This window comes from Sitophilus oryzae, unplaced genomic scaffold (assembly GCF_002938485.1).
Source record: "Sitophilus oryzae breed Bouriz unplaced genomic scaffold, Soryzae_2.0 scaffold_1744_pilon_pilon, whole genome shotgun sequence".
Lineage (NCBI taxonomy): Eukaryota > Metazoa > Arthropoda > Insecta > Coleoptera > Curculionidae > Sitophilus > Sitophilus oryzae.
Window position 1 is genome coordinate 2,276,931 of NW_022146440.1, and position 24,569 is coordinate 2,301,499.

At 33.2% G+C, this 24,569-nt stretch overlaps 1 protein-coding gene across 1 annotated transcript; it reads right to left on the reverse strand.

Annotated features, from left to right (window-relative positions):
* Positions 1 to 123: 123 nt before the first annotated feature.
* Positions 124 to 24,368, reverse strand: LOC115881905 (DNA polymerase alpha catalytic subunit-like). The gene is given in 14 exon segments (XM_030899627.1): positions 124 to 177; positions 710 to 884; positions 2,190 to 2,455; positions 2,457 to 2,691; positions 2,693 to 2,770; positions 6,411 to 6,753; positions 13,476 to 14,204; positions 16,393 to 16,780; positions 16,842 to 17,027; positions 21,459 to 21,623; positions 22,982 to 23,689; positions 23,744 to 23,925; positions 23,981 to 24,187; positions 24,244 to 24,368. Coding segments are annotated over 14 exon segments (3,729 nt in total). The 5' UTR covers positions 24,257 to 24,368.
* Positions 24,369 to 24,569: the final 201 nt, after the last annotated feature.

The following is a 24,569-nucleotide window of genomic DNA, read 5'->3' on the forward strand; positions in this document are numbered from 1 at the left end:
CTTGACGAGTATGTCACCGCAAATCGCTCCGCCCAATCATTGTATTGGCTACTAGCAAATTTGTCGAATTTTTATTGATGAGATGCATCGTCTAATTTTTATGAAAAACATCGTTTCGTTAGGTTAGGTTAGGTTGGGATCAGAATCATCGTTTCCCCCATTACAGATGTCCCCTAGCTACAGAACGGATAGACGTACTGTACTCATTTAAGGCTGAGTCGCCCTAGGTACCCAAACTATTTTTATTTCATAAAAAATAGTCGGCTGATGAAATGCCGGTTGTAGGATTCGAACCCACAACCTTTAGATTTGTAAACGAGAGCTGTACCTCTACGCCACCGGACACCTTGGAGTGTTTTTTTTAACATAAGAAATTCTATGACGGTGTCAGTATCATATTATAGGGTATAATTTTTGTCAATGGTGACATGTATTTTAAAGATTTTTTTTTACGTAAAAACGGTGGAAATAGTTATTTTTCCAAACTAATGTAATACAAGTACAGGGACATCATTTTAAGTGTCTCACTCGATTTATAATTTTCCTGTTTGGTATTTAAAGATAGTAGAAAGATTTTCTAATGTAATTTTTCGCGCGGATGCCGATTCTCTACACCAAAATTTTTTAAAACGTCAATTTTGACAGATACGACGCCATCTTGATTTTTTTTAAATAGAAACCCCACATATTTTAGCATATTCCGGTAGACATATTTTAGTTGCTGGCATAAGTAATAGTTTGTGTCGATTTTCAGGTTTTCGATGTTTTTTAATTCCTCCGGATGATATGCTCTTTGCGTGGCTGATTTAGTTGATCCGTCGTCGCATATAACGTAGCTTACGGTGTCGCCTGCTCTGTAGTGACCGCCATGTTCCTTATTATACCTTAAAAAGCATGAATAATTTGTGATTTTCAATTTAAAGGCAGCTTTATATGAGCAGAAAAATAAAGCTAAAATACACTATATACATATATATACTAAAATACACTATATTGCACGATGTAAAAGGTTGAGTCAAAACTTGATGTTGCATTTTTCTCCATTATTTTAATTTATGACATAAATGAATGCAGCTGTTTATACAACTTGTATTGATAAATAATTATTATATTCCAAATTAACGTCCATTCGCTAATTTTATATTCTGTAATGATTCTTTTCAGCAGTATCAACATACAATAAATTCTATTTAATTCGCGAAGTGAATTTTTTTTGTGAAATTTTAACGGCTTTTATTATTAACGGCAACACGGCTTTAATTTTTTTTCTAAATTTTTGTCTGATATTCAGTATGTTAGATATATGTTACTTTTAATGATAAACGGCCTAGTGAAAGTCATAAAAAAGTCAAAAATAAATCATGCATTATATTTTTAAAAAAATCAAAATATTTAAAAAACATCGATTTTGTGTATACTTAAAGTATTTAGAGTATAGAGAAAAACATTATAATTATGTAGTTTTGTCGCACCTTGTATATTTCCAGTAAATTAGCCATTTTAGTATGATTAGTTAAAAAACATCAATAATTTGTGAGCAAAATAAAATACTAAATCACCACAATACACTAAAAAACACTTTTACTTGTACACTGGATGCGCGTTTCACTAACCATGTTAGCATCATCAGCAGATGATTAAGAACTAGTTTCAGTTTTTAATTATCTGCTGATGATGCTAACATGGTTAGAGAAACGCGCGTCCAGTGTAAAAGTAAAAGTGTTTTGGTGTATTGTGGTGATTTAGTGATTTATTTTGCTGTGTAACACCAAAGGTTCCAACCCCCAACTGTAATAAATAATTTGTGAGTTATGAAGATACTATACTTTCAGTTAAAAAACATCAATAATTTGTGAGTTTAATTTTGAAATAGATTTTAATTTTTAGAAAATTTAATCTAAAAATTTAGAAAACACTCAGTATAGGTTATGATGTTATGGTATTTTTCAACAAATTTTTTAAAGGGTGAAAAATCCACTAAAGAAGAAACATTAAAAAGTTCCATTTAAAAATTCTATAAGTTTAGTGTAAGAATATATATTTTAATTACCCTGTATATCTATAAAAATAATTTTAAAACTTGCGCTATACAAAAAAGATTAGAGTGAAACTCTCAAATAAGAAATCCGATGTCGAGAGGTCACCCTGTATATTGACAAAAGTAAAAATAAATGAGAAAAAATACATACCTCAATGCAACTTGAACATGCGGAAGCGAATCTTTATTTGGATACATTTTTGGATCTTTCGTAAGTTGTTTTGTAATAACTAACAACTGTAATGGCACTTTATTTTCAAGTAATTCTTCCTTCAACTTAGTTAAATAATTATGAATATTCGTTATACGGTCATCTTGTGTTTGTTCGCTAAGAATATGCTCCAAAACGAATTTTCCAGCTTCTGAAGCCAATCTTGACCAATCTCTTCGTACAATATCAACCCTTTTGTATTCTTTTTTCAGCCTTCAATTGACCATCTTTAGTCTTGGTTAGTGTTACAGCAGCGTATTTCTTTTTCTTCAAAAGAAGCAGATATCGGAACACGCCGTCAATATCGAGTTCTACTTGTTTGTAGAGTTTGTTCACTTCCTGTTTGATTTTGATGCCTATTTTGAACACTTGATCGTAGTCCAAGACGTTAGTATTTATCATGATACTGTCTGTGTCGCCATAGACTACTTCAAAGGACATTTTCGACTAAATCTTTGGTGTTGGTGAGGATTTCTCGTCCTTTTTCCGTGACCAAAGCTGCTAAATTTTTGGCATAAAAACTAAAAATAATATAGTAAGAGAATAAGAATTTAATTAGCATTATTTTCATATGATTAGTTCATTCTTTTTGTTCAAATTAGGGCCACTAAGAACAGTTTTTGTCGATTCTGAATCTAGTAACTTAACTATAATATATAAATATAGACTGGCATTACTAACTTCGAAAACTTAAATTATTATAAAATATGTTTAAGAATAACAATACCGGGTGCTAATACTAGTAAATTTAAGTATACAGAGTCGGTCATAAAGTCGTGGCATATCAAAGTTTCGTTTTTTTAAATGGAACCCCTTGTATATTATTGCATATTTCGGTTCTTCCTTCAATTCTAAGCAAAAATCGAAATACACACAATGTACCTCATACCAACCGTTTCCGAGTTATTGACTTTTGAAAATATCACTTAAACAATTTGATTTAATTAATTTCGATATTTTGAGTTTCATTTAACGATGCCATTTTGCCGAAACTGTGATACTTAATAATATTTGACATTAGTTCTCAAGTTAGCATTTATAGATGTATAAAATGAGAGTAGGTATAGCAAGTCTGGAAATTACAAAATTTTCGTTTAACATTCCAATTCTTCAATTTATATACATTGTGTATTACGATTATTGTTTAAAATTGAAGGAAGAATTGAAATATGCAATAATATACAGGGGGTTTCATTAAAAAAAAAGTTTGATGTGAAACAACTTTATGACCGACCCTGTATACTTAAATTTACTAGTAGCCTTGTTTATATTCATATACAAGGCTAGTAGCTAATAGGAATTTAAAAACCCATTACAACGGTATCACAGTTTAGGTAGAATGGCATCATTAAATCAAACCAAACACATCGAAATTAATAATTAAATCAAATTGTTTAAGTGAAATTTTTAAAAGTCAATAACTCGGAAATGGTTGGTATGAGGTACATTGTGTGTATTTCGATTTTTGCTTAGAATTGAAGGAAGAACCGAAATATGCAATAATATACAGGGGGTTCCATTTAAAAAAATAAAACTTTGATGTGCCACGACTTTATAAACGACCCTGTATACTTAAATTTATTACTCGTTAATGGATATTTAAAAATCCTATATAACTTTTGTATTTAACTTTTTGCGAGACCTCCTATATTTTATCTAATAATCGACCGTTTCCATACATAAAAAAAAGCGACCCTGTATAATTAATAAAAGTAACAGTGGCGGCGATAGACATTTGGGAAACGGGTCTCGCCCGAAATTTTTTTATATTTATACATTTATACGACAAGAAAATCTGAGAATTTTATTATGAAGTGGAAGGGGCAGCTTTTGGTGCTGAGGCCCACGCACGGTTAGTTATGCGGACGCCTTATTGCGGCCAAAAAACGAGAGTTTGAAGACTTAACATTCATATTTCTGTTGCTAGATTGATGAACAATTCTACGGTTATATTTATAAATTAAGTCGGTAAATAATTTTCACAAAATTTAGACTTTTTCCAAAAACATATTTTTACTGAGATTGACTAAAATATACGTAAACATCCTGTATATTAAATGAAAAAGACATCATCACAGAGTACGGCGAGAAACACAGAATGACGTGTGGAGTCCCTCAAGGTTCGATCCTCGGACCCACCCTCTGGAATATATTTTACGATCAGATACTTAGAACCGATACAGGCCTGGGCAACACGATCTTAGCTTACGCGGACGATCTAGCCCTCTTAATAACTGCATCCACCTACACGATCCTCGAAGAAAAGATTCAGACGGCTGCGCTAGCGATTAAAAATAAGTTGGAAAGCATGGTCGTCAAACTGGCCCCCTGAAAAACTGAGCTGGTCATTCTCGTTGGACAACGCAAGGCAAAAGATCTAAGCATAAAGCTGGAAATTTAGTTATAAAACCTCAAAAGAAGGTTAAATACATGGGGGTTTGGTTCGACTCGGGCATGCAAATGACTTCACACGTCACAGAAATCAGGGATAAAACGACTGGCATCATCCAGCATCTGACGAGAATAACTCCCAATATCGGAGGACCTCGCGCGGAAAAAAGAAGACTTCTCGCTTAGGTAGTTCATTCGACCATACTCTACGCATCGCCGATCTAGGACAGATCCATGCGCTTCAAGCATTACGAAAACATGCTAGAAAGGATAAATAGGAAGTTAGCACTCAGGGTTGCATCGGCATACTGCACATGTCCAACAGTAGCAGTACTGTGTCTTGCTAAGATACCTCCAGTCAGTCTACTGATCCTGGAAAGAAATCAAATATATAAAAATGGAACTTCCTTCCGGAAAGAGGCCAGAAACATAGAGCAATGGCAGACACGATGGGAAGCATATAGCGGATGGACAAAGACTTTCATACCCAATATTAAAGATTGGATAAAATGCGACCAAGCAAACACGGACTACTACATCACGCAAGCCATGACTGGCCATGGAGTATTTGGCGAGTATCTGCACAGGATCCGCAAGGCTGACTTTCCTAAATGCTGGTATTGCGAGGTGTCAGACTCGGCTAACCACACACTATTTGAGTGTCACGCGCACGAAGATTTACGGGAAAACGCAGAAACAGTGTGTGGTACGAAGATTTCTAGAGTAAACGTCGGAAACCTTCTAACATCATCGAATGAAAATACCGAAGCGATTTGCGGCATGTTAAGGAACATTATGAAGAAAAAGGCAAAGGACGAAAAAGACAAAATCTGGGTACAGACAAGACCAACATAGAAATATGATAAGTCTCTAATCTTGATGAAATGCCTTCGGCGGTACCGAGATTGGCCAGCTTAGAGCACAGATGGGTTTTTAGTGGGTAGGCCCTCTCGCATGAGGGAGATCCCCACACTCCGGCCCTAAAGGCGTTTCCCATCTATAAAAAAAGTGAAAAAGAAGGGATAATATTGAAGAAAATATATAAAGAAAGGAAATATGGACACAGTTCGCGCGCACAACCGCAGACACGTGTTCCTGGCTTATAAGAAGTTACAAGATACAAAACAAGACCAAGTTACAAGATGACAACTTGGAGATGGAGCAAAAAATAGAAGAATATAAGTAGCAAACGAGAGCCTAAAGCCCCAATTTGCGGCTTAAAACCAGAGTCACCCATGATTGTGGGCTTAGTCAGAACAGCTGCGGAGGTAGCCAACAGTAACCCGCCGCAATACCCTTAGCCGTGGTACCAATACAAAAAAAAATAACATTGCAGAAAAGTGTATAAAAAAGGAAAGAAATATCGGCATAGCCCGCTCGAGAGTGATAACACGTCTCCTTCCAAGTGTGCATTCAAGTTACAAGATGTTAACTTGGGGATAGAAAACAGGAGCAAACGTAGCCCAAAGCTCCAATTTTTTCTCTATACCGTATGATCGAATAAAAACGGCGTCAGCGATGGCTATGAAATGACGATCGATGACATTTCCCATATAATTTTACATAAAAAATGACAGCGATCTTCATTTCATAGCCATCGCTGACGCCGTTTTTATTCGATCATACGGTATGTATCCAATAATATATTCCTGTGAAATGTATTTGCAAGATTACAAAACCATGTTGCATAAACAATATTTTTCAATTCCTCTATTACTACTTATTTTTGTGAAGACTAAACCCAATAATAATAATACCAAAAAAAATTACCGAGAATTGGCAAATCCCAAACATCCATACATACTGTTGGCTGTCAATTTTAACGCCATCTGTCGTATGTGATACTGCATTCTTAAGTCAGGCGATAAGTCACGTGGCTTCATTAGATTCTTCACTTGTCTCCTGCTCTCCACCAATTTTCTGATTTCTATAGGTAGAACTCCAGGAGGTAAATTCCTGTCCGGAATGACCAAATTTTCATCCTTTTTAGATACAGGCAGTGTTGTAAAACAAATATTATATTCCTGTATAATACTGGGGTATAATGAATTGAAATCCATTAGCAATACAAGGCTGTCGTAAAAACCCACTTTTGGATCCAAAACAAGACCACCTAAAACAATATACATTATTATTAGTATTAATTACTTATCTATGTTGTTATATACAGGGTGGTCCGAATTGTATTCGGGAAACTTCGGCAGCATATCCTGCAGATAAAAATAAGTAAAAAATTTCGTATAAATTTATATCCTAAAATCACAGAATATCTAGCTACGCAACAGAAGCCTCGTTACACGTATAAAATCGTATATAGGTATCAAAAGGTAGGTATATAGGTATCCAAATCAGATATTTTGATGCGGTAGTTTCGCTACTACATAATAGAGGGCGATAAATTTACAAGAAAACAGTTTTCTACAAACGAAATTTAAAAGAATTTTATGCAGTGTTGCCATTGTGTAATTCATATTGTAATACTTCCTTATAAAGCCTACCTTCAAATTTGCTACATCATTTAAACATATTAAAATAGATCAGAGCTCTTTTTTCAAAGGTTTAGGTATTTAACTTGCCATGTTAGTTGGAGTTATATCTTACGAGCTCAATTACAATCACTTTGTGACGTTTGATTGTAACTGAATTTCCGGGCGTTCGATGGACTTATACTTGGTATAGTAAGTATCTTCGGTGACATTGTAATATGATGGTACTATGATGTATATAAAGTGGTAACTTAATATAGTACCATATTACGATACCACTTCCTGACGTTCGATTGGGCTCATATTTGATTATACTTGCCTATTTTTTATGACATTGCAATATTATGGTACCATGAAGCATATCAAGAGGTACTATAATGTAGTACCATATTACGATACCATTTCCTGGCGTTTGATTTGGCTTAAACTTTGTATGCTACGTATGTTCGGTGACATTGTAATATGACGATACTATAATGCATATAAAGCGGTACCTTCTATAGTACCATATTATGATACCACTTCCTGACGTTCGATTGGGCTCATATTTGATTATACTTGCGTATTTTTGATGTCATTGCAATATTATGGCACCATGAAGCATATCAAGAGGTACCATAATGTAGTACCTACGTACTATTACGATACCATTTCCTGGCGTTCGATTGGGCTTAAACTTGGTATACTACGTATCTTCGATGACATTCTAATATATTAGTACTATGATGCATAGTACCATATTACGATACCATTTCCTGGCGTTTGATTGTGCTTAAATTTGGTATACTACGGATCTTCGGTGACATTGCAATATTATGAAGTATATCGGGTGGTACCATAATATAGTACAATATTATGATATCATTTCCTGGAGTTCGATTGGGCCAAAATTTGGTATACTTGCGTTTCTTTATAAAAATAATAATTTTAATTTATTTTACGAATTTTAATTTATTGTACGATGCCGGGACAGCAATTTTTATGCCGAACTAATATATTATTAATTAATTGTACCTGTTGTCACTTTTTAAAATCTACCTAGGTCTATATAAAAACGTGACAAACAGAAGAAATTTGTTATTATAGTATTTTTTTAGTCAATTAACATTTTTTGTACTGCATTTTAATAAATTATTTCCATTATTATTAAACGTATATTTCATTACTAACGTTTCAGCATTAATAAATATCACTATCAGTCGCCCTGTATAATATTAATTTTAAAGGTAATTAAAGTTATTTTCTTAGTTAACATAATAAAGTAGTGTACATATATTAAAAATGTATTTCGTGAACATATGTTTTCTAATAATATACTTAAACTTAAAACTATTTTAAAAGCCAAACGAATAATTAATATAAGTGTATCTGACAAGAAACGACGAATAGAAAGAAATTATTATACACCAGAAAAAGAATGGGACGCCAATTAAAGTCTTTTTGAATCTGGCAACTGTGCATATTTAGCCGAGCTTCAAGGCCGTCGACGTGTCGTTGATCCAAAACCGAAAATTGAAAATTTCCAATTATATTCTGATTATGATATTGTCGCGCCATCTAGTATTTTATTTGTGCAATTTTAGCTCTTTAATTTCGAGTATTTTTCTGTTGCGTAGCTAGATATTCTGTGCTAAAATGCTTCGTTTCAGAGATACAACGTGTAGAAATTTAATTTTTATTTTTTTTCCTAAATAATTTCTGAACTAAGGTGTGAGTGGTCTTGTGCCCCCCAAGACACCCCACCTCCCGTGGATCCGTCACAGTACTGTTATTATTATTTATCAACCAACGTTGCCAAAGAATTTAGAGACTATATTATTTTTAAATATTCATATAAATAATATTAATTTCTTATTTCATATTTATGTATATCTATATGATGTTAAGTTCTGGCCCCTTGGTGTGGGAATAAAGAGATTTCTTTTTGATAAACACATGGATTTTTTGAGCAGTGCAGGTCATTTTTTATAAATAATTTAAGTCAATGTGACAATGGGAATATAACACTACAGAAACTTTGCTTTAACATTTTCTATATAAATATATGGTCAATTAGGAACAAGACGGGGGAAATTGAGGCTTTCTTGTGCAACTGTCCCACAAAGTATAATGCACTCTGCTTTACAGAACACTGTCTTTTAAAGGAAAAGATCCTGCAGCTGAGAATACAGGGTTTTCAATGTGCAGCCCATTTCTGTCGTCAAAAGCATAGGCATGGAGGTGCAGCAATCTTCACTAGTACGGATGTTGTGGTAAAGACTCTTAATAGCTTTGAAGGATTTTCAAGGGAGAGACATTGTGAAGTGTGCGGTGTGGATCTCTTGGACTGGGGTGTTATTTTAATAACCTTATACAGACCTCCTTCTGGAGACTTTGATTTGTTTTTAGAGGTAGTGTCTCGCATTCTTGAGCATACTTTTGATTTTAATAGAAAGATAATTATAAACGGATATTTTAATATTCACTTAGAAAAAGAATATTACAATAAAACTAAATTTATTGATGTTATGAATTCCTTTGGATTTGAGCAGACAGTTTTTGTTAATACTAGATTAAATCACTGCTTGGATAATGTCTTTGTTAATTTTAATGACAACTTTTGTGTAAATTACAATTCTAATTTTAAAGTAAAGGTATTTAATCCCCTACTTTCCGATCACTGTGCGATCGATATAAGTCTTCAAACGGAGCCCACTAAGGACAGCCACAAATTAGATTCACAAAATATGTTATTTCGCCCTATAACTCAGGCAGGAATTTTTAATTTATATAACTTGTTGGAAAATGAACAGTGGCAGTTCGTTGGTCGCAATATTTCAGTAAATGAGAAATCTAACCTGCTTTTAAATCATATAGTAAAATATTTCAATATGTCTTTTCCCGAACGACAAAGAAGACCTAGAGCAACGGGGAATCAGAAGAGTCAGAATACAGGCTGGTTTACCACGGATATTAGTTTTATGAGAGATGAGCTGGCGGTTTTGGATGAGATGCGCCAGGAATCAAATTGCCCTCTTCTTCATGAAGAATTCAAAGAATACCGGCTTCAATATAAAAATGCAATAATCGAAGCAAAAAAAAAACGCTAACTTAAATTATATTAAAAATGCCGACAATATGGGTAAGGCTGCATGGGAAGTAATTAATACCCAAAGAAAACTTAAAAATACCAATGAGAGAACTAATTTAGATCCTAATACTTTTAACAACTTTTTTGCAGAAATTGCTGAACAGCTTGTCGTAGGACTCCCAAAGGCCAGTCTCACCTTTGATATATATCTTCAACGCCAATTTAGAGACCCCAACCTTAAATTTGCTTTTCAAAAGTGTAGCCACAATGATGTCAGATCCGCAATTGATAAATTAAAAAGCAAACATAGTAGAGATATATACAACTTAACGCCAGTGCTCATTAAATCTCTGAAGAACGTTCTCATTAGCCCCCTAACAAGACTCTTCAACAAATTAATAGAAAGTTCCACTTATCCAGACTCATTTAAAATCAGTAAGACTGTTCCAATATTCAAGAAAGGAAATCCAGATGTACCAGACAACTATAGACCCATCTCTTTGATACCAGTTCTGTCTAAGGTGTTTGAAGTATTATTAACAGACCAACTGTGTGACTATTTTGAATCGAATAACATATTCATCTCAGAGCAATTCGGTTTTAGAAAGAAGAAATCAACAGTGATGGCTCTGGGTAGATTGTGCGAGGGCATTCTGCGAGGGTTTGAGGAGTTTGTGAGCGCCACTTTCTGCGACCTTTCTAGGTCCTTCGATTGTGTCTCTCATGATATACTTGTCCGGAAACTGCACTACTATGGTGTTGACTCAGATGGTTGTCAATTAATTGGAAGTTACCTGACAGAAAGACGACAGGTAACGTATGTCAGAGGTAGGATCTCGGAGGAACGTGTGATGAGGTTTGGTGTTCCCCAGGGCTCCATTATGGGTCCTCTACTATTCCTGATTTACATTAATGACGTTAAATGTGCAGTGCAACACCCTGAGATGACTGTATATGCTGATGACACTAGTTTCCTTCTAAGATCTAAGGATTATGCAACCCTGGTAGACCTGAAGAATGAACAATTGGATGGTATTGGGGACTGGTTTGCGGCAAGTCGCCTAAACCTAAATCGCGACAAGACTAAGAACATAATCTTTTCTTTAAGGCCACTTGATTGCAGGGATCATCAGGGTGAAGCTAATTTCCTGGGGGTCACTTTAGATTCAAAACTGTGCTTTGATGATCACGTAAACCTCATAGCTAGGAAATTGACGTCAGGAACTTTTGTTTTGCGAAATCTGGCAAAATTGGTGGAGAAGGAGGTCTGTATGATGGCTTACCATGCACTCATACATTCAGTGGTCTACTGGTTTGGGGGCACTGGGCTCATGCATCCAGAGTTTTTGCGCTCCAAAGACGAGCTATTAGAATTGTTGCCCGTGCCGGTTATCGTGATGACGCGAAACCCTACTTTCAGAGTCTAAAGATACTAACCTTACCTTCGCAGTATATCTTTGACTCTATTATATACGCTCATGCCAGTGAAAAATTTGTTGTGGCCAAGGAAGTGCACTGTCATGACACGAGGGCTCGGAATGATTTGCGTGCAGATTTTCTTAGACTCAATAGATCTTTTAATGCGACACTGCACTATGCGCCAGCCTTCTATAACAAGCTACCACTTCAGGTTAGAACTCTACGGGCTAACGTATTCAAAACAGTGATAAAAAATTACCTAGTGGGAAAGGCCTTTTATGATTTTAAATTGTTTTTATCTGATACTGTATGTCTGAGTGATTTCAATGTTTAATTTATAAGTTTTTATTTTCTATATAGGTTTACCTTTTATTATCAATGTATCTATGTTTAAGTGACAAATGTGTAATGATTGTCTAAATTTTGTATTTTTATATTATTGACGTGTGTGTATATTTATTATTGTCACCAATAAACATGATTTTGATTTTTGATTTTATATTTTCCTTCCATTACACATGCTTAGAAAATAAATAGATATGTTTATATTTCATTTTAAATTTTTTTGTTAATATGATAAATTAGTTCTGTAATTATTATTATTTATTAAACCAACGTCGCCAAAAAATTTAGAGACCATATTATTTTTTATTTTTAAATAGGATCTAATACAAATAATTTTGACTTCTAATTTGTTGTTTATATTTTGCTCTCATTACACTACTTAAGAAAGAAATAAATGTTTATATTTCATGACTTTAAATTTTGTTGTTATAATAGGTATAACAAAAATTAGTACTGTTATTATTATTTATTAAACTAGCCTTTGCTTAAAAACATTAAGAACTATTTTCCTACATCTAAAATAAAAAGTATTATTGCAGTGTAACAGAATATTAATAAAATGCAAAATATACATAATATCCGTAATTGGCTCATACCAAATAATACCAATATATGGCAACAGCGCCTTCATAATGAATTTTCTGTGTAAATTAATAGCACCTCAATAAAAAAAATATTGTGTCCTTATCTGACTCCCTAAAAAATCAAAGAAGCCGGTTATCAAACCATTGCCACCAACCGCTGTCAAGTTTCTAGGAAGGAAACCTACGTCGCCGGGCGACAACTAAAATCCAGATTATATTTTATTATAAACGATCCTGACGAATAAATGAATTTTATAAATGAATGGTTTTTGCTGGCGAATTACTAGAATACAAACTTTCAAGGCAGATGTCGCATCTATTCGATTATTTTATTCGAATAGTTTTCGACGAATCTTTTCTAACTAGCTATCGAATTATTCGAATAAATTGCAACTATCGAATGTTTCGATAGTTCCCACTACTAGTCAACATTGTGTAATTTTTATCAGTTATGGGGACATGTATTGACTATTTCGATTCAAAATATCTTGAGAACCACTACTCGCAGCGATTTTTACCCAAAGACCTTTTTTACGTAAAAAATTTCGGAAATGTATATTTTTTCACCGAGTGGTGTAATACAGGTGCGGAAGAAAAGTTATTGCTCTTCAAAACAGCTAGAACTATGTAGGTGGCGCCTCCTGCAAGCAGGACTCATATTGACATCGAATTAGAATTTCGACATCAATTTTCATCCAAATATCGAAAATAGCTCAGAACTTATTTGGAAAAAATCGAACTTCTAAACCCTGTATCTCCGTAACTAAGCATTTTAGGACATAAGTTTATAATTATGAACTATTTTTATTACTTATTTTAATCTGCAGAATATACTACTGAAGATTCCCGAATATAATTCGAGCCAACCTGTACATTTTTTGTTTTCCTTTAAATATTTTAATTTATAATTGAAATTAAATAGTGTGCATACCTGAATAAGTGGGCTTTTTCCTTGATGACTTCGGTATCTGTTCGGTATCTGTTTCATTCTTAAAAGGATTATCTTTATCTGGAACAATGTATCCTTTTTCTACAAAAGCGTGCAATAACAAAAATTCGTTCCTCTCTGATCTTCCACCCAACAAAGTCTTTGACATTATATTTCCAGCAATATTTGTAATTTGCAATGCCAAAGGAACTATACTCAGATCATATAAAATCTTCAAAATATATGCTGTATCTTGCATTGTGTATGTTATCAGTTTAACAATATCGTTCGCTTGTTCATACATCTTCGGTATTTCATCTGGTTCTAAATCGATTCTTTGGTTTTCTGGCATTTTGAGAACATGCTGACACAAAGAATCCAGATCGTACGTTCTCAGTCTAATTAATTCTTTAGCTGAAATTTTTATATCGCAAACCAACCGTCCAGTGAATAAAATTCTATCTAACCATCCCATTTCCGATCTTTTTAGTTTACTTAATTTACTAAAAGACGTTATCTTGTAGTTCTTCAAACGATTGGCCAAAACATTTATATGGAAGCCCTGCATATCAAAGCCTACGATCATATCAGGATCGATTTTAAGGAACTGAGTAACAAAATAGTTGAGTAACGCTTTTTCGGAGTCCATTTTTTGTACTTTGGTTCCTTTATAAGTTTTTAGGCACTCGTAAATGTTCATTGGAAGGGGCTGTTTGGCTGGAGATGTAAAAACTATAACAAAAAATTATAGGCTAACCAAGTTTATCGAAAACGCTTATATTAAAGTTTATGTTAAAAACGTTTGCGCAATTTTCTTTGTAAAGTATGTGTATAATAGTACGCGTACATTATAAAAATATTTCCATAGATATACAGGGCGATCCAAATATATTTTTACACCAAATTTGTAATTTTTCAAATGAAAATGTGCATTTTTTTCGCTGAATTTGTGCTCAACATTAACTTTCCTATTTGAAATTTTCATTCTAATTATTTTATAAAATATGCAGCGATATAAGGTACATTTAAACCAACATTTAAACATGTTTTCATATTATACAAGGTAACTCTAATATATTTTTAAGCTAATTTATCACAAAATTTCCATTCCAAAAATTATCTCTATATTGTCACAATCTATAGCAAAACAATGTTTGTTTGAGGAATTTAGTATATTTTAGTATGATTAGTTATGAAAAAACACTATCATACTAACATATGACAGTGTCCTCGATAAAAAACGGTTTTAAGTTGCTTGAAAAAGATGATCGCTGCCATAATCTACATATATAAAATGCTAATGTTTATCTGTGTCGTCTCTATTGTCTAAGTAATGACTTGCTCTAGAAAGTTGCCTTTTTTACTAAAAGATATCTAATTGGCTCTTCTAAAAACTGTCGTCGCTGGATTTTTTGTTTTTCATTTAATTAAAAAAAGTATTTTTTATATAACAGTAATTTTTTATCAAAGCTATGTATTTTACCGTTGAAAACCCCATATGTAATATAATACAGCGAATTACTGCAAAACCGCCAACAAGTTAGGAACACTTTAAACACAAAAAATGTTCATTTCTATTATGCATCTAAACGAAAAATAATATACAGGGTGTTTTATTTAAAAAAATAGAGATATAACACTTTAAATATTGTGAGTTTGGCGACGCGCGACGCCAGACTTGTAGACTGTAGAGGATCATGTAAATTTTCCTCGCGGATTTATTCCGATATCCTTGGTGTTAAGAAAAATATATTAAAATTAAAAGAGTTTCGGACTCCCATTGTCTTTATTTATTTTGCTTACACAACGTTTCGGTCAGAAGTATTACTGACCGTTATCAAGTGTGAACTAAACTAAATCCTAAAACTACTGAGCTTATATACTAGAGCCGAGCATTCACCCGTGAATTTGTTGAACTAAACACTAAGAACACCTGCATTGGAGCGTATTATGAGTGGCTGCCATATTGTTGAAATTTCCATAGCTGGATTGCTAAAGATTTTACTATTGTTAGAAATGAATACGGCCTCTTTAACTTTGCGCTACTCCATTGAGGTTCTTTGTGGACAACCCGGGCTTCCGACCATTTTATGTTGTGGTACTTGGACCATACATGATCTGCAATGCCCGATTTCATTGTTTCACCTCATTGCGTATGTTATTTATGTTCGTCATCTAGAGGACGTTTCCAATATACAACTCAATATTCGTCTCTCCAATATACAACTCATGGCACTGGCAAATCAAAATAAATAAAAACAATGGAAGTCCGAAACTCTTTTAGTTTTAATACTGAACCATTGTCTACCACATTCAAAGTAACATAAGAAAAATATAGCTAAGGATTAATAAAGCTACATTCACTACAGTTTTTAACCAATTTTCGGATATAGTGTTTTTAATCAAAATTTTAGTAAATAAGAAATAGAGTGGCAATAATGCTTGAAATGAAAATAGTGTACCATATGCAGCATTTTATGATGAATCCAATTGTGAGAAAATGGGGGAGGAAGTGCAATTTAAAAAACTTAAAACATTATCATATCTTTTTTGAGACACCCTGTATACAACAAAATATTTATAGGATATGCACCATTATAAATCATGCAACGTCTGTATAAAACTTGTTTTATCTCGTTGACAACGACGATATTGGACTTTCTCGCACTAATGGGCCACTCTGTACATGCAAAAACAGTATGCACAGAGATACTGATCCTATCACTGATTAAAAAATAGGTGTAATATGATAAAAGTTTTGTAGTATATGACCGAAAAAGACCGGTGTTAGCTGGCTATGAAATGAAGATTGCTGCCATTTTATATGAAAATTATACGATTAATGTCAACCACGTTCATCTCCAAGCCAACTGGGCGCCGTTTCTTTTGATCGTACGGTATTACCAAATGTTTGACTTACCACAAAAATGTTCATTAAAAGGTGGCTTAGGTTGTTGCTTATCCACAGAATATTTAGTTTGAGTAATACAAGATATCATCAAAATCTCATTCTGGTGCGTTCTAGGATTTCGATAATGACGAAAGTTTAAAGCGGACACAACTAATGGCGGTCTTTCTAACTGTTCATCGACTTTAACAATATTTTTTACTACACAATTTACTTCAAACTTGCACCAACTCAGTGGGTTATTGTTTAGTTCAGGATTACGAACATCTAACCAGCAGGGACCCTTAATTTTTTTCTTTAGCAGAAATTGCTCTAAAATACTGTTATTTACTCCAAAAATCTTCCAAAAAGTCTTGGGTGATGCTGGAAGTTTTTCTATTTCAATTTCAGGATATCTAGCCTAAGGGTAATATTAAAATTAGTAAAAAAACATTATAGACAAAATCCATACTCGAACTCACAGGATACAAAACTTCTAAATAATCAGATTCTCGGGGTACTGAAGGATCAAAAGCATATTTCTTTTGGACAAAATTTGATTTGAATGTATGCATTTTCATCGGATTAGAAATTAAAGATTTAAATTCTTCGTAAACATCTAAATATTTAACTTGAGTATTGGTTTGATTACCCTCATCATCCAACAACTTCATAAAAAAATCTTAGAATTAGACCCTGTTCACACTGAGCGGCTTAAATTCGACGCGGCATCGACTCGATACAGTGTACTTTCATTAAAAGCGACTTCACGACGCAATGTTTGTTAGCATCTGACAGATTGACATGCACACTTAGTCGTTAACTCTATTCTAATCTGCATAAAGACCAGACTTTCTAAGGGGCGCCGCGTCGGTCGTTTGGTTTAAACGATGGTATAAAATACAGTGTGAATAAGTGAATACTTATTATTTAAATACATGGGCTGACAAACACTAAGTATATTGGTTTTTGGCTAAATACCCAAGGTCTTACACTCAGGATAAACCTAAGGGGTCTAGAGTTTAGACCGATTGCAGTAAAGGTATAAAACATCCCAAAAGGGACGACCATCACGGTCTTTCTGCCGAGGAGCAAGGGGAAGGACATCACCTGCTGAGCTTTATCCAGGCTCAGAACTCAACAATGTAGCGACATCGAGTTGGCGAGGGAGGAAGAACATATCCTCGCAATAGGAATTGACCTCGAATCCAAGGAGGTAATAGAGAAAGAAGGATAAATTCTCTATTATAGATTCAGGACAACACCAGTATCAGGTCTAAGGAGAGATCAAGTTAAAGAGGTGGAGAAAATGGAGATAGATCCTCCAGCCTTCACCTCACGGGTACCTCAGCCAGAGACAAACCTCAACTGTGGCACCCTTCCACTTTATATCTTTAGAGGACGAACATCTGTTGTCAGAGGAGGATGGGAAACAGCCTGTCTCCTCTACAACAGGATAATCCTCATGTATGATGAGTTATAGGCTGTATGATGACTCAAGGAAAGAGGACACAATATATCTGTAAGGTCGCAGTGATTAATCCCCCCTCCCACTCATTCTATATTCTACCCGGTATACAGAGAAGACCAGCCTACTAGTAACATAGAAAGTTGCCGTACGAATTTACGTTTACCCGATTTGCATTCGTACTCGAGATTCACTGCCGGCTAGTCTGCTGGTCAGGCAATACGCAGTTGCAGTTGAGCTTGGACGGGTCGGTCGTGCCAGACTAGGAATACGACGCGAGGAGTGCAGAGTATTTATTATTTTCATTTTAAGTATTCACCTTCACTTAAGGTAACATTTAAAATAAAAATACTTAAATATTTATTAGTTGAGCGTGTTTACAAGCCAAAACTAAAAATAAATAAATTCTCTAAACCCAAAAAACAACTAAAATATTACCCTAAATAAAAAAAAGTTATAACAAGTGTTCAAAAAGACCACCTTCTGAAGCTAGACAGAAGCCTAGGCGGTCGTAAAAACCCCGTCTGACATTGGCTTGGTTGTGATATTAGGGTTAATAGTTTGGAAAGCCTCTCGTATTTTTACTTGAAGCTCATCCAGATTATTAACCCTATTATGACCATACACTTTAGATTTTACATAACCCCACAAAAAGAAATCATTGGGAGAAAGATCTGGTGACCTAGCGGGCCACAAAATAGTTCCATATCCACTATAATGTCCTGATAATTTAGATATTTAAGTGAAATTACATATATGTAAAAAATTGTTGTTAAGTAGCATTTTTGCTAAATAAAGAACTATTATCATTATTATTATTATACTAATTAAACGGTTGGGAAAAGTATTGTTTAAATATTCTTGAACAATACGGGCATTGTGGGCAGGGCAACCACCTCAGCAATATGATTACTTGAAAACGTGGGATTTTGATCCGCGGTAGCACAAATGAACACTTGCTTTAACTCCTGTTCTTCATTAATCAACACATCAGGATTTTTATGTTTTTGTGGGGACACGCACCCATGTGTTTCAAAATTATTAATAACTCTTGATATAGTAGGTAAAGATGGAATTGGCCTGTTTACAAAAGTTTGTGGAAAAATTGTTTGTATATCCCGATAAGACCTATTTTGGAAATACCATTTTGCAATTTGAATTTTCTCACAATTTTCTCTAAACAATAAATTTTACACGAGAAGTGTCGCAAAAATCTATGTATTCGTTTTGGCTATTAAAACACGAATAAATACAAATTCTGAAACATTCTTATCACATATCTACCTATTTTTATTTTATCGCATTTTTTCGCCTGCTTTTTTTCCGGTGGAGGGGTATATGCTAATTCGTCCGGTTTTGCCTATGTTACTACTACGGTGGTCCGGTCTGTATACCCAGTGTGTAAATGTAGAGGAATTGAATTTGTGTAAATACCAATAATACCATTCTACCCGGTATATACTCAAGTATACTTACTTTGTTAATTTAAGGCACTCCAACGAACTTTAACAATTTGTTGTTAAATTCAACATTAAAGAAACATCTAAGAATAAATTGTCAGAAAACCACCAATAAGTCAAAGAATGTACAGAAGACTGCACAATAGCCAATAAATTCTATCAAAAACTACAATTTGCATGATGATGGAATTTATATGGATACTCTATAAGGGGATTCTCCGACGACCGCATAGTAAATACTCATTATAATACCAGGAATATACCAGTATATATCGCGAATATATCTACAATATTCCTCAATGGGTATCCTACTCCGTCCGAGTATATAACAATAATATATATAATTATTATATACCAGATTTTATTTATCTATCAGGTGTCGAGTCAGTAAACCAACGCCGTTTGAAATCGCGCCGCCCCACAGAGGGGATTTTTTCCAAATTCGTGGCCAAAATGATTTTTGTAGCATAAACTTACTATTTCTTTTCGAAACTAGTATTTACATTAAAAGTGAGTCATATTTACTAAGAAAATGTTTATTATACATTTTGATGCTATACAGGGTGGTAAAAAATTGCAAAGTTCGAAACAGAGGTAATATTAATTATTAGAAGAAAATATTCACGAATTTTCATCTTTAAACATGTATTTTTTACAAATTGTTCTTATGTTTTTCATTTTCATTGCATATGAATTTTAAGGGAGTGATACAACCCCTAAAATATGTTTTATTTAAAAAAATGGTTAATGTTGCAGAAAAATGGTTGAACACGTATTTTCTATCGCTTTTCACCAAAATCAATAGTTTTTTTAAATAAAAATTATTTAAGGAGTTGTTCATCCCTTAAAATTTGGGTTTCGAAAAATCCCTACTTATTGAACCTAGAGGTTACCTACACCTAACAATCTATACGTAAGCCAAAATTCAGCTTTTTACTCCCATTGGTTTCAGCTTGATGAAAAGGGGGTTGTATTCACCCCCTATGGAACAATCGTTGTGGAAAAAAATATCTTCGTATGTCAAAAACAAAAATAAAAAATACGTGTTCAAGCATTTTGTCGTGAAACCAGTGGTTTCTTAAATAAAAAATATTTCAATATTGAAAGGGTGGTTACAACCCCTTTAAATTCAAGTTTTATAAAATTCTTTCTTATTGCTCGCCTACTTTGTATAAGAAACCTTTGTGCAAAATTTTGAGTCTCTAGACCCAGAGGTTTAAGCTGTGCATTGATATGTACCTATATCCGTCACTTACAGTCACTTTCACAGACATTTTTTTAAGTGTCCATTAACTAAAGGACAATTAAATTTAAAGGTGCCATTTATTTGACGTGACGTACAGGTAATCAGTGACAATCAGTTTTAAAATGGTACTTAGAAGACCCTTAACCTAACGGTCCCTTAAAAAAAATTTGATGCTGTTAGTGAGACAGTTTATTCTATTATATAAGTAGATTTCACATTACGTTTAGAGCCCAAAATCTGTTATTTCGAACAGATTAGGAAAAACTAGCAGTCAGTTTTAACACAGTTAATAAGATTAAGCATTGATAAATAAGACAGTGAAAAGCATTGAGCTTAATACGCATTAATAGTGTACCAAATGCTTAACGGAATGAACGCTTAATTTTTTCTTTTTTCATTTTGAACAATAGAAAACAAAACCAATACAAGTTTATATATGCATTTTTAAAATACTACTAAGTAAAATATTATATTATTCTACATACATGAAGGTACACAATCCACGTTTCACTTTTCGCAAAAAATTATTGGAAACACAATAAAACCAAACGTCATTAGTAACGAAAATTTAAGTAATGACAGCCAGCATAACATAGGTCTCGCCAAGGCTAACTTTGGATCAACGTAACTAGAGAATACGGTGAAAATTTATAATAATTGTTTTTTAGCTTATAGATAGATATGTTGCCTTTCATTTCAAATATTAATTATGAGAATATTTCTCATTTCAGAATTTTAAATTTTGGCCACGAATTTGGAAAAAATCCCCTCTGTGCGCCCGCCCGCGCCCTGTGAATATCGTCCAATTAAATTGTACAGAACTATCCGTCGAAGCCGCCGCCGCGTGTTGAAAATAATCCCCTCACTATGAAAGGATCTTATAAGTAGAAAAAAGATGTAAAAAATAATGAAAATAAATTCTTACGTATGGTCGAGGTAGAAGAAAAATTTGTCGGTATATGTTTTTTACCGCTACACAACAACTAACATATTGTTTTAATTTACTACAATATGTTTTTCCAAATAAGAAAACGGATCCTTTTTGGTTTTCTGGATCTTCATATGCATCCCACCAATAGAAACGAAAAACCTAAAATTTTTATAAAAAAAAAATAAAAATACACACCTTTACACAGAGAAAATTAAAACAAGTAATTTATAGATATACAGGGTGGTCCGAACTGTATTCCGGAAACTTCGACAGCATATTCTGCAGATAAAAATAAGTAAAAAAGTTCGTATAAATGTATATCCTAAAATGCTTAATTTCGGAAATACAGGGTGTAGAAGTTTAATTTTTATTTCGATTTTTTCCAAATAATTTCTGAAGTAACGTCATTATTTTGATGAAAATAAGTGTCTAGAAGTTTTTTGGCATGAGAAATTTGATTTTGATGTCAATATGACTCCTATTTGTAGGGGGCGCTACCTACATGTGTTTAACTATTTTTAAGAGTAATAACTTTTCGTCCGTACCTGTATAAAACTACCGAGTAAAAAAATATACATTTTACGACGTTTTTTACGTAAAAAAGGTCTCTTGGTAAAAATCGCTACGAGTAATAGTTTTCAAGATATTTGGAATCGAAATTATCAATTACCTGTCATCATTGACATAAATTAAACATGTTGACTAAATAGTTATTAGATTGAAATCATAAATTTGAAATGTTTTTGTGCCAAAAGTTTAATAGAAACTGTTTTATCATCATTTTTTGCAGAAAAATTTATCATTAATTAAAAAAAAATCCCAAATTTATTATTTTCATTGAAATAACTATCTACTCAACGTGTTTATTTTTCGTCAGTAATGACATGTATTGACTATTTCCATTGTAAATATCTTGAGAACAGTTGCTCGTAGCGATTTTTACAAAGAGATGTTTTTTGCGTGAAAAGTCACAGAGATGTATATTTTTTTCCTCGGTAGTTTTATACAGGTACAGACAAAAAGTTATTACGTTTCAAAACAGTTAAAACACATGTAGGTGGCGCCCCCTACTAGTAAGGAGTTATATTGACATCAAAATCAAAGTTCTCATGTCAAAAAACTCCAAGACACCAATTTTCATCCCAAATATTGACTTTACTTCAGAAGTTATTTAGAAAAAATCGAAATAAAAATGAAACTTTTACACCCTGTATCTCTGAAACTAAGCATTTTAGGGCATACATTTATACAAACTTTTTTACTTATATCTGCAGAATATGCTGCCGAAGTTTCCGGAATACAGTTCGGACCACCCTGTATAATAGTTGTAGGGTTTGAATTATGAGAGACAGGAGGACTGATGGAGGGAATGGAAGAGGGAGATTTGTATCTCTATAAAGCAGTCACAAATTATAGTAAAATAAAACAACTAAAGTTACAAATGTAATAGAGATAAAAATTAAAATAATAATAGTAGTGATGTCTTTATTTAACTAAAATAAATATACATTACTTACCTCCTGTTTATCAGCAATAACTAATGGCAAGTCTGACAAACTACTATCCGTAGATAAACTACTATCACTCATAGAAGAAGCAGTGTCATTAAAATCATTTATATCACCAGTAAAATTTTCAAAATCAAAAATGGCCTCATTATTTTCTTCACTCTTATTGCATTCTACTTTTTCTGCAGCCTTTGCAATTTGATTTGTTTGCAGTTCAATTTGTTCTATTTGAGATATATCTATGTCATCCTCAAAGTCATCTTGTGAAAAATCAGTTATTGCAATATCATCTTCTATTTTATTTTGGGATTCCTCTTGGATTATATCCTGTGTTCCTAATTCAACAATTTTTGAATCTGTATCATTTGAGTTTACTATACTCATATCTTCAGTTGAGTCAGAAATATCAGTTTCCATAAAAGCTTTATTTTTGGATGTTTCCAATAAAGTTTTTGGTTTGGATGTTTCCAATAAAGTTTTGGGCTTGGATGTTTCCAATAAAGTTTTGGGTTTGGATGCTTCCAATAGAGTTTTAGTTTTGGATGTTACAGCTGTTGATTTATTTTTAATTGTGTTTAATGAAAAAGATTTCATATAATTTTCAGTTAACTTTTTCCTAGGAATAAATTCTTGTGTCTTTACAACACTACATGATGGTGTTTCATCAATTTCATTTAAAATTTCTGACAACATATCATCTCCATCAATTTTAACTTCCTAAAATTATAAAAAATAAAATTATGAAAAAATATAAACTTCAGCAGCATTTACCTCCTTCTTTTTTGTAGGCAGGTTAGATAGCATATATTGTAAATTTCCTTTACTTGATACATCCGAAATAGCTTTTTTCTTCCTTTTAACCCCTTTTTTATGTGAAGTTGCTTGAGAGATAGATTCATAATCTAAATCATCATCGAATATTTCTCTACCATCTTCTACATATCCACTTCCATCTATATAAAGAACGCTTATATAATCACCATCGGTTTTCTTTTTATTAAAACATACCATCATCAACTATCCAGTCATCATCTTGTCGATCCATAACAGTTTTGACATAGTCTCTTTCCTCAACTGTTTCATAAACATTTTCAATTTCTTCAACCTCATACTTATTTCGCAATCCACTTTTTAATTGCTTAAACTTTTCGAATGCCTTAGCTTTGTAAGATGTTTCTCGTTTTTGTCTTTTCGGTCTTCTTTCAGAGTCATCAACTTCAATATAAATTATCACTAGAAATCGTTATATCGCCACAAAACTATAGACTTACCTGATTCCGCCATATTATATTAGATTTCTAAAAAATATAAATATCTTATAAATCTTTATATTGAATCAAATATACATAAAAATAATTATAATCATATTATAATACAGAACAAGTATGACCTAAAATTGGCGCCAAAATTGACAGTACTTTTTCTTCAATTTTGCTTTAAAGGCACAAGCAGAATTTTTCTTCTTAATAAGTTATCTTCCTTTAGCTACCAGGACTATACGGCCCAACTCTTATTAATGTATCTGTGTCAGGACCTGGTCAGGACTGAAGGACAGAGTGGCAAAATATTGTCCATTTATCATTTCTAATCTCATTAT